Source organism: Chlamydotis macqueenii, chromosome 2 (genome assembly GCF_036417535.1).
Source record: "Chlamydotis macqueenii isolate bChlMac1 chromosome 2, bChlMac1.mat, whole genome shotgun sequence".
In the NCBI taxonomy this organism is placed as follows: domain Eukaryota; kingdom Metazoa; phylum Chordata; class Aves; order Otidiformes; family Otididae; genus Chlamydotis; species Chlamydotis macqueenii.
Window position 1 is genome coordinate 74,715,163 of NC_141557.1, and position 12,157 is coordinate 74,727,319.

The 12,157-nt window shown below is 41.1% G+C and overlaps 1 protein-coding gene across 5 annotated transcripts in view; it reads right to left on the bottom strand.

Moving 5' to 3' along the window:
- Positions 1 to 5,748: 5,748 nt before the first annotated feature.
- MYLK4 (myosin light chain kinase family member 4) overlaps positions 5,749 to 12,157 on the bottom strand; it is an 84,702-nt gene continuing 78,293 nt past the window's right edge. For 2 of the 5 annotated variants that reach the window (XM_086740299.1, XM_010125348.2), the window contains 2 exons: positions 10,932 to 11,001; positions 5,749 to 8,659 (listed from right to left, as the gene is read on the bottom strand). In XM_086740299.1, coding sequence (XP_086596425.1) covers positions 10,960 to 11,001 — 42 coding nt within the window. In that variant the 3' untranslated portion in view covers positions 5,749 to 8,659; positions 10,932 to 10,959. The remainder of the gene's footprint in view (positions 8,660 to 10,931; positions 11,002 to 12,157) is intronic. The other 3 variants (XM_086740298.1, XM_086740294.1, XM_086740295.1) reach the window with 2 other exon arrangements.

Sequence of the window (12,157 nt, forward strand, 5' to 3'; positions counted from 1 at the left end):
TGTAGCTTTATGTGACATACCACATTTTTAGTTCAGTTTTGAACTCTGCTTCTTTCTCTGCCTACTAATGCCTGTGGGACTAAGTCTAACGTTTCAGGCCCTCTGAATAGCTCTTGGACAGCACTTTCACCAAAAAAAACCACCACCCCAAAACAACAATCTCCTATGATTAGAAAGCTTCCTCCAGCCCCTGAAACATGGGCATCTGCAGAGATTAAGAACAGAGTAGATGAAAGCTCCTCGCAGTGGATACTTGTTAAGTCCACACAAGTGAACCATAACAAAAAAATAAAGCTAAAAGCAAAACCTAGCAAATGTTGGTGCCAGTTAAATAGCTCCTTTCAACAGTCTGGTGGTTTGGCTTACTCAAGTGTTACCCATGAAGTGAGCTTTATCGGTAAGGGTCAAAAACCCTTTATGAACCTCCTGACAAAGCAGAGGGGTACCAAGTGGCAGGTGACAGAGCACAGCAGCACTAATGCTCAGTTGCCACATCAAGGCCATCACTTTTTAACGAGGCAAGACCCTGTCACCTGTCTCTAAATCGTCTCCAGCCCCTGAGACCACACAGTCTGAAATGGGGTTGATGATACATTCAAGGAGTTGTCTCTGCTTCAGAGCTGGGGGTCTTGGTATCCTCTCTGTGAAAGTACTCGTGCTTCTAAAGGACCAAGGTCACCTCAAAAGTCACTTGCCATGACATGTTTTCAGTGCTCAGATGTCACACCTACGTATGTTATGGACATAGCCAAACAAAAGAGTTTATGAAATAGGGACTGGACACCTAAAGCAAAGAGGGCAGGTGCATTTAAACTAACCAGTGAGGAGTGGATGACTCTGGAAAAGGATGACTTTCACCTTCCCTTCTTCTTCGTCGTCTCTGACATCGCTACAGCCCTTTGTCCACAATGGACAACACTATGTTGCACCCTGGAGACAGCTTCACGTCTGATTTGTTGGTGGCAGTGAAGATGTTTGTTGTGCACCCACTTGGGATGGGTGCAAGTTGGGAGCCTGAGGGCAGACAGGGCCAGCTCAACAGAGAAGCAGTGCTGCTGGGGATGGTGGCCCTGCTGCACCCAGAAGAGCCTGAAAACTGTGACTCGCCGAGCAAACCCTCCAGCGCTGCCTCCCTCTGCACTTAGTCCCATCACTGGCAGTGGGGGCAGACCCCCACGTGCTGCACTCCCTGCCAAGGCTTTCATTGACTTAGGACCTGGTCCAAAGAGGGTAAAGGCATTCCTCACTTTCCGCAAGCTTTATAGCAAGCCCTCAAATGGCAGAGCCTGGAGCTGTGAGAGCTTGTTCCTGCCCATGGCCAGGCACCCTCGCTTCTCGCGGCAGTCACTCAGAGCCAACGGGGGGATCTGGCCCCTCGTCCCCCTGTGCATTGCCAGCCTGCACTCCCAGTACAAGGTGGCTTAGCTCCCACATGAATACCTGCTGTATGCAAGAGATGTATCTGAGTCACCCCTGAAGAAGTTATTTTTTTTTCCCTCCCCCTTTTTTTTTGGATGAGGAGGCTTCAAGAGAGGAATTTGGAAATCTCCAGGCCCTTTCCAAAAGCTTTCATTAAAACAGCCCATAAAAGCAGTCTCTGGAAACTTTAGGAGGCTTTTAAGAAAAAAAATTAAAATTAAAATTCAGTTTTATTGAACAAATGGGCAGCACTGAAAATATTCAGAAAATTAAAATTAATTTGAAAATAATTAAAAATAAGAGAACCTTAGTCTGTGTTTCCAAGTTCTGGGTAATATTAAAGTAGCATTAAAAAATTGCAAAGGAAATTTACTGTGAGCAGGTGTTTGAAATAATTGGGGGAGAAAAAGGGTTGACTATTAATTAATGAAGAATTATGAATGTCCCTTGTTGGATTTTTTTCCTGTAGTCAACATATTTTTAACCACATGAACTTAGCAAATACATTTTTAAAGTGTGGAGTTGCTTTACAGACACATACAGGGAGCTGAGTGTTATTTTATTCCCATTTATTTTATTTTTGCCAGTGGCATGCATTTAGCAGGAGCTGTTGAGAGGACCGAGGTGCTATGGCAAAGTCTTCCTCACCAGCTATAAAGCACAGATGCTAATATTTTCAGGGGAAAAAAACAAACCTCCTACAGTAGGGTCAAAGGCACCGAAGGCTAAAACACATTGAAAGGCAAATAAAGAGCAAACGTATAAGATCTGGTCACACGTAGGAACTCACTCTGGGGTTTCACTCCAGAAGCTTCTTGGAGAACTACTGAATTCAGTTGGACCTGGTGCAGACACACGCTGGAGCTCGAGCGCAGGGTCAAGATGTGGGTATGGTACCGTGATGTTCCCAGCAGCACAATGCTGTTACCAGCACTGATGACATTAGGGACCACTAGAAGACATTATTCAGGAGAAAGGGGAAACACCACCATTGTGCAAAGGCTATACAGCCTGTGAATTTGGAAGGGAAATCTCTCACCTACTTGCGTAGGAAGGACGCCAAGGAAGAGGCTTTGCCCGGGCTAACCAGCACAGCGCTCTTGAAATGACTGGTGATCTCAGAGCTGTCTTGAGCAAGTGCAAAGAGAAAGCAGCTGCATGTCCTGTGCTCAGCTGTTGTAAAATTGTTCTCTGCCCTCCTCACTTCCTCCAGCAGTCAAGCTCTGCTAGCCAGGTTGCAATGGCTTTGCTCTGTGTTGGCCAGGAGTGCTGAGCTCCCCAGAGGATGAGTGCAACTCTTTGGTTGATTTAACTTGCAGCTTAATCAGGAGGCTGTCTTGTTGTACGCTTAGATCTTACACCTGCAAAGCTCAGGCTCATCAAATACAGGTTGATATCAAATGGGAGCCTTCCAGTGTAAGAAGCCAAAGTTGCTCCTCAAGCATGGTGAATGTCTCAAGTGCTGCAATCAGAGCTGTGGATAAACCATGCAGAAAAAGTGCTACTTAGCAAATATAGGCCAGTGCCAGACAGAGGTTGCTTCCTCCTTTCTCATCCTGTAACTTTTTTTTCTCAATTTTTCTTCTTGCTCTTCATTTTTTCACTAGCCAGACAAACTTAAGGTTGATTTAACTCTGTAGGAAACATTCCTTCTGGTTTCAGGCTATTTTATTAGTCAGTGAACTCCTAGATGGGGTAAGGTTAAAGTGCGTTCCCTAGACAGCAATATTGAATAACAAGCCAACAGTCCAAGTGTGACAATTTAGGGAGAAAAGAGTGACACCAGTTCCCCTGAGTGACTGCGCACCAGAAATTTCAGTAATCTCTTCTTTCTTCCCTACTGACCTGCTCTAAGGACTTCCAGCAAGATTGCAGCCAAGAGCACCTCAAGTCCCAGTTATTTGCAGAGAAAGCCGAGGATTTCTTACAAGGGGTGAGTACAAGCTGTGAACCTGAGTGAACCTTCAACTTCGGTATTTCTGTTTCAATGGAAATTACTCTTTTTCTGTCTTCATGTATCTAGGAATAGCAGTTGTGAAAAAGGCCATGTTTCTTTCTATTACTTACTGGTATAAATGAGAGGCACACCAAATACAGCAAACAAAAACCCTGGAGTAAACAAAATCAGCATTTATTCTTCAGTCATCTTTTTACAAGATTGCTTCATTTTCACAGAAGAACACATACCAGAGATACATGAGTTACTCTACAAAACCAGATATGCAAGCCAAAGTGATATGGTACATGAAAATCCACGTGCTTCATAATTTAGTTCTCACATGCCTGTCATTTAAATTTAAGAGAAGTTGCTGTGGGGTACACAAACATTATTTCTGCTGGACCAAAATGTGATCGCTAACTCTACAGACACACTAAACAACATATTTACAAAGCGTTACCTCTACCAATCTTCATCTAAGGTTTGAAACAAGTAGTTAGTTGTTCAGCTACCAAGCCTTCATGGAAGGTGAAACAGTCTAACTTCCCTAAATGGATTCATGTGATGTTTAGTTTCATTCACGTGAGACACAAGCACAAGTATCTATGACAAAAGTCGTATGCGAAGATGTGGCATCCCTCTGGAAGGAGTTTGGAGCGTCAATGTTCATTCATCACTGCTATGGGACTGACACTAAGCAAAACTGCATTCGTTACCACATACTAAGAGTCCACAAGCTAAGAATTGCCCTGCTCACTGGTGGGGCCAAGGGAAGGGGATGGGATGTTTCCAGGTCCCCATCAGCAGAGAAGAGCTGGCAAACACCTGCTTTCTCACAACTCCTGCTGGTGGGGGCCATTGTGCAGAAAGACACTGCCAGTGATTTCTAATGTCAGTATGAAATTGAAGATGCCAAAATACCTTGATTATTACTGTGGCAATTTAACCACTGCAGAAAAACTGTATCCTGATTGAGATTCCTTAACTGTTAAAAAATTAAGGTTCTTTTCAAGGTCAAAACCGGTGCAAAATAGATTTTTTTTTTTTTTTGGCAGGGTGTGGGGGTTAAACCGGGCTTTTGTGCTACTCACATCACAAAAGGTGGACTGAGCACTTTCCTTATTTAATTCTGTGGAGCTGCACTGTTACTCCTGGTTGGAATCAAGTTATAGCAGAATTTAGCTTAGGCTTTACCTTTATTCAGCTTCTGACATTAGAAGGGATATAAAAAAGAGATTAAGAAGTAGCTTCTGTTCTAGTCTCCAGAGTGGATTATCAGATTGCCAACTGCTTACGCTATAAGGGTACTCAGGGGAGCTGCTGGCTGCAGGTGCTCACAAACATGGCTATGATAATACGGACATCTTTCTGCAGTAAAAGTTTTCACTCATTTCATAGCTTCCAGGATGTTCAACATGTGAGAAGAGTTGGAAAGCCACCAGTGTCCCACCCTGAGCCAAATCAATTTGCTTCTAATCCTGATACTAATGTTAGACTACACAAGTATATCCTGGGCAAACCTCTTTGAGATTTTCTCCAGCTGAATCTCTCCACTGCATCTATAGAAATGGGAGTAACAGCGTCCTAATTCTTGTAAGTGCCAGATGATAGCTCTCTTTCAGTGCATGACAAGTAAAATCATGCATTTCTGAGTACAGTTACATCCAAGACCCTGGGAAAATCTGACAGTTACAGAGTGCCTTCAACTTTCAGTGACTTCCCACAGGTCATGCCTGCAGAACAGCCCCTATGTAACATTACTGCTAAAGCTGCCTTTCCAAACAGAAAGCCCTCTGCCTTTTTGCAATCCAGTAGGGAGCCTGTATGGAAACCTGCGGGTCAAATAATCATCTGGTATAAATCACTGTATGCCCATGATATGGCCTTTAATTTTCATATGTCAAGAAGAATACGATGGTGTACACAGACGAAATGCTGCATCTTGACACGTGATCCCTTCCATCACAACTGATGTTTCTGTATCCTTGTTGGTACCTGCAGCCATCTCTGACTGCCTGTGGCTATACAGCCAAACAGAGAAACGGCAGCCAGTACAGTGCCTTTCACACCCAAACCTGCGCTCAAGCACAGTAATTCACAGTTTCCAAATGAATTCACGTAAACCAATACACAACAAAAATGGTAATAAGGAAACTCACATAGATGCAGTTGACTTATTAGAACCTACTCGACTTATTATTACCTGGTGGAAAATAAATAATGATGTGTCAAAACAACAATTCAATATAGCAGTCTCTAGCTATTAGTCATTACAGAATGTATTTAAGGAAAACGGAACCAAAATCAAACTTTCACGCTCACACACACACACAAAGCAGCATGCTGCTCAAAGTGCAATGAGACAGAATTAGAAAGCTACTAAAAAGAAGCTGTGTCAAGTTATTTAATTAAAACTACAACAGCTAGAAAAGATACAAACGAACAACTCTGGAGACATTTTTCTCAGGCACATCGCTATATACAGCAGTGATAATTACACAGCAGTATAAATTTTTTTACCCTTAATAATGATAATGATCTTGGTAACACGCCTCCCTTTAGACTCAGTGCTGCAGAGCTAGAGTCTGAGGGGCAATAACAAGAAGTACGCTTGGGATTTTCTCCTCCTCCGCTGGACACCTGTGGGCCCACGCTTGTGCGTAATCTTGGGCACCAAATGGCACCTTCAGTCACTGTAGAGACTCGCTCAGTCCAACCTCTTCCAACTGTCCCCACCGCAAACTCATCCCCCATCACAGGAGCTCTTCCAAGGATGAAACAGTGGGGCAGTTTACAGCTAAGACTCAAGAGTGTGACCATCGTTATCCATGTTTGTACGAATAAAAGTTAAATTATTTGAGTATGTTAACACAATGCCCTGTTGCACAAGTAAGGGGCTAGAGTGAAGTGCCCACTCCTCACCTCATGCCTTCTGAAAGGGCCTAGTCCCCAAAGCATGTGAAATATGTCACGCTTTTCCACTCTCCCTAGTAATTCACGTGTGGTATTTCTGTCAGAGCACTGTACAGACAAACGCTGTGGATGTGCGTAAAAGAGGCCACGTTCTCCAAACGGCTCCTGGAGGATTTGTGGCTGACTCAACGCAACACACTCTAACACAGGGCTGATCTTTAGGGCACTAAGCTCTTAATTACTACTCAAATGTATATATCCACAAATGATATATCCTCTTAATTCAACTGAGCAACAAAACAGATAAGACTGCAGTCACACTGTTATTTTAGTATAGTTAATAAGATTCAAAATTACATGCAATTTATTCATACCCATGTAAAATCTACCACAGGAAAAACAAACCCCTCAATCCAATCCTACAATACTGGCAGTAAAGTGTATAATAATACCTTATCAACCCAAAGTTGTCTGCTGCATTTTAGTCTGATTATTGAGTTGCTTGCTGCACAAAAAGCTACAATATCTTGAAGACAGTCAGAACAGGAGTGGGAACTCCATCCCTAACAGAAAGGTAGCTTTTCTATTTATTTTGCACAGGCAAATATAAATGGTGACTAAAAATAAGCAGCCCAGTTTCTATCTAAAAGTCATATGCTCATTTTCTTGCTGTGAGATGGCTTAGTCTTTTCCCAAAGAAACTTCCATTTCTGCTAGTCAAAGTTTACTTTAGTTAAGACTACAGATAAGGATTTGAAGGTGGCAGTGCTCTACATGGTATCATAATTACATGGTGAGTCATTGTGTGATAGTAGTAATGGGTCTCATGCATTTGTAACAACTAGTACAACACATTAGTATTTCTTGAATTTCACAGCTGTAAGAAGCCCTATTCAATTTATAGGAGCAGTCTTAAGAGATCTACAATGGCTTTAAAACATTGGATCAAACTGGCTGTAGAGAATGTCATGGCCATGATGTCCCATTAATGGGCCCCTTTTATGTCAGTATGAACGCTATCCAGAAAGGACAAAGGTATGAAAAACAATTCATTGAGTGGTGATGAACAATACTATTTTGTCTTTATGTTGATCCCCTTTAAAAAAAAAAAAAAGACATAATTTAAATATAAATACATATGTATAGATAAATATATAGAGATAGCTATGTTAATATGTAACTTGATCAGAACTAGATTAATCGAAGAAAATCTAAAGGCACCACAATATGTCAGCATCATTGAATAAAATGCTATACTTTGCATTTATGTAGTTCTGAAACGAAGCAGTCAGAAAGCCATACACAGCAGGGAATAAGTCCCCTTATTTTAAACTCACAGCCTAGGCAACTAAGACTCAGAATCACTTAATGATGAGCCATACTCAAACAACCTCTGGTAAAGAATTCAGCTGTTCTGACACCCAGTTTTTTACCTAGTTATGAATCAGAAAGGCTTTGGAGCAAGATAAGAAAAGAAAACTTCAGAAAAATGGAAGATTTTCATTTGGGCCTGTACCCAGAGGTTACAATGGGTCATTGCCAAAATGACCTTTTTGCCAATGGTCTTAATCAGTCCTATTAGCATTAAACAAATGGGCTGGTATAAAATCACCCTCTGTTAAAATAACTTTGAATTATACTTGCATATTGGGGAACAGAGTTTGCATGGGTACAAGTGAATAGTGCCTTGTTTTCTGTCTTGTTTAATTAATCCAAGTGTATTTAAAGCAAATAGTAATTTTTCAGGCTAAAAAATCCTAAAACGTATCAAATCACAGTTACAGCAAATTTACCTACGTGCAAGGAAAGCCTCATTTCTCACTTCCACTGGTGTTACATTAACATGGCCTTAACTTGGGTTGAGCTAATCCTTAGCTCATTTTAGTGTGACAGGAAAAACAAACTTCAAATCTTCTACATAAGGTAGCTTTAAATTGACTGCAATTTTTTTTTTTTTTTCATTATTTGACTCCAGTGTCAAACTAGCCTCGGCTACAGATATAACACAGTGACAGACTGCCTTCTGTGCTGAGATGAGAAATAGTCAATTTAACCTGATAACTTGAACCTTAAGGAGCCTTTGATAAGTAAGTGAGGATGTAAGACAAGATAGAGAAAACTTCATTATGAATCCAAGCTAATGTAGCACTTCCAGACATGGAGAACATGGTGCTCAAGAAGCAACACCTTCCTGCAACCTGGAGAAATACTTTCCTTCTTTCAACAGCTGAATAGAGAAGCAGCAGCTCAGCAATGCTAGGACTTGTCCTGCAGCTAAAGTGCTGTTGGTCCATTTAGTAGAAGTCTCGGTCACAACAGGGGGGGTAAAGCACCAAGACTGCTGATATTTTCAAATCTCTTAGCAGCAGTAACCACACAGCAGCTTTTCTGCAAAATAAACAAAATAAGAATCCAGTTAATTCAGCAGTATACTTCTTATTTGGTTAAGCATTCTAAGACAACCACATGGTGGTTTCTTTGTGCATAAGGAAAAGAAAGCAGTGCTGAAGCTTCTTGCTTACAAAGGATTTTTGCAGTCACCTTATTTGTGAGATGTTTTATACATATTACTAAGACAAGGCCTCTTTGTTAAGTGGAGAAATGGTCCTGGAGGTCTCTCTTGAAATGCAGCTACTCTGCTTTTTTGCCTCTCTTGCCATAGAGATCACAGCACGAGAAGGCATGCTGAAAACCTCTCCGTTTATTTGTGTTACCACTGCAAGCATTTATAATACCGGGTCTAAATCAACTGGCACTTGAGTGTATTATTTTGGGTTAAATGTGGTAACCATGCTACTTGCCTGATAAAAATAGCTAAAGGGATTCTTCAAAAACAAAGCACTGCTATGACTTTAGATCCACTCATTAAGTAAACTCAAACAAACTCCAAAAAGAAAAACACATGCAGAGGAAATAACACTGTGAAAGCCAAAACCAGGTTTTCCTGCAGGTTTGATCATGGGTAGGTTACTATGTTACAAAGCTGTAAAAAGTTTATTTAAAAATAATTTTGACTGCTGTTGGACAGTCAATTTATCTCAAAGTTGATTTTGGTTGTAATAGAAAGTTGTGTAATAAAGCGCATCCTGCATTACGGAGGGAGAATTTTCACCATTTGGTTGCTGTGCTGGCTGGTGGCTTGAAATGGGAAATACAGACAAAAACATTAGTCCTGTAACAGGTCAGGAAAACTTGTTTAGAAAACTACTAAGTAGAAGCACACAGGTGAGTGGATCAAAGCTTCATGCAACCTGACCCAGCACCAGTGAAGTGGGGATGAATGCTGAGGATCACAAAGAGGTATTCATTCCCACTGATTCCCACTGCAGAAGCTGAGGCTCAGACATCAACATATCAGAAAGGTATGTGGCTTCAGAGAGCAAGCAGGATATAATAATGGTACCTTAGTCCTCACTGACCTCCAGCGTGCCATGAAAGGCAGCTTGAAGTCCCCAAGATAGCTCATTTAAAGTTCATTAACTTCTGTGTTACTACACTGCACTGTATAAAATCTGTTCTAATTTTACTTCGTCAGAACAAAAATTTCAGCCTCTCACAATACTCTTTTTTACACATTTCTGGAAAAAAACAGAGTTGCTAACAAACCCCAGTACATTCACTTGCCCTACCAAGCAGATGATGGATGACAGTAGCATTAAAAACTTGCTTGTGGTGAAAAGTGGACTACTTTTATTTTGGTATCCTAGTTGTTACTTGTGACTCACGACTAAAAGGAAGTGGTTTTACAGTGTGTGTGTTCTCAGTCTCATTCACATCTTGACCCTCCACTGAGTTTTGCCCAGAGATGCCCTCAGAACCTTTGAGTGGTTCCCATGGTCCTTCAACAGAGGCACCAACTTCTGTGGTAGTTGGTAAAAGGGACTGTGGGAATTGGTGTACTGGTTTATGGAGGTTGTGTAGCGCCTGAAGTAGCCTGATTTCAAAGTGGCTGAGTGACTATGCTTTGGTCAAAGACCAGAGACAGAACACGAGAGCAGACTTGAGTCTCCCTGATCCCCAGAGGAGGCAAGCAAGCCAGGCTGAGAACCACTAATGAAGTGTTTGTTAATGAAAAGGCAAAGACAGGGAGCCAGAAAAAAAAAGGACAGAAAGACATGCTCTGTCAAAATTGTTTGGGTTGTTACAGGCTAAAAGGGCAGAGAAGTGCCTTGTCAGAACAAGGTCCTCAAAAGTTTTAGGGGACACCCCACTTTTGTTTCACTACAGTTAGCGGAGCTGCCCTTATGGTCTGGCCCATGTCTTTGCTAAAAAGTAATTACTTTTCATATTTCTACCCTTTTTAAACCATACTCCTAACCACAGCATGAAAACCTGAAAGCTTTCAACACTGAAAAATTATTGGGTGAAATCCTGCCTCAGGAGAGCCAGTGGGAGCATAACTATTCCCTCTAAAATGGCCAGGATTTGCAGCACATATGACTTCACATATATGAATTTTTTTTCACATTGCTGTGACTTGCTATAAGTGATAGGGCCAGTTTACATTTTGAATGCTTTCCAAACAACAGCAAGGATGGTATTGGTGAATAAAATTCGGAGCATGCACTTTGGAATATGCAAAGTTTTTGGCGGCCCACTGATTCCTTCCACAGGGGATACAGTATTTATGTCTGAAGAAACACTTGGACCCAAAACAAACCTTCTGTTTGGCAGGTCTTTCGGAGAGGTTATTGAGCCGAGGGTGCTTGGGACACACCTTTAGGCTTCTTCTAGGGGAAAAGAGAAACAAAAAAAAAGAAAGGAAGATGCCATTTTTGGAGCATTAATTGAAGATCAATCACATCTTACCTCTAGTTAATGTAATGGCAGAACACTGCAACATCAGCATGTTTAGTGAAGCTATTTTTGTAAAGCACAAGAAGTATGAACAAAAAATACCAGGGGAGGAGCTACAAAGGATTACATGAGTTGTAAGGTTTCTATTAGGGCAGGGTTTCCCCAGAATAAAACTGGTGATAGGAAGCAGCACAGCAGGTAAGCAGCCCGTGCTCTTGCACATTTGGAAAAGATAGCCTGTTTCCAGGTTGAAGGAATTGGAGCTTCACTGGACCCCAGCTAAAGAAGCTAAACAGTATCCTGTGAAACCCTTTAAAGAGATAGCTTACCTGTGACAAACTCTCTTATTTTTACCGTGTATGAACACTTATAATTTTTGTAATAATCTCATGGGCATTGCTGTTCTGGGAGATTATAATGAAAATTAAATTTCAATTAAAATTGTAATAATTTATTTGATTGCCATTATTTCCCATTTGATATTACTTCTTGCTATCCTTACTCTGTATAAGAGGAACATCTCACAAGGACACTGCTTAGTCCATCCTGCCCAGAACCCACACCACCTCAAGAGCAGAGCTACTATTGCTTTATTATCATCATAATCTTTACTCTTATTTTAATAAGATTATTTTATTAATTAATAATATGATCTCTTAATTCTTAATGATGGCTGTAGTTCAAAAGGCACCTTGACATATACAAGCTAGGTCATACAGCAGTCATTTTATTTAATATATATATGTGCTTTGCCTGCAAAGGAGGAAGTGAATATTGCACAAATGTGGTAAATATTCTGAAATCTACTTAAAATTATCCCTCATGAATCACTGAACCACAGAATGGGCTCACTTAGAACCAGCCAACAGCAGGTTTATCAACAGTGTGAATCTCCCAAACTGACTGACTGCTTAACAGAGGAATAATCAAAATGATTTAAAATCTCGTTGATCCTCCAACTCAGCCCAACTGAATTTTTTGTGTGAACAAACAAATGCTTCTTTTGTGTTGGCCACTAAGTTGGCCATCCTCAAAGGGCAAAAAGGTGCTTAACTACGAAGATGCACAAGGGGTGAGGTTCCCAGCTCT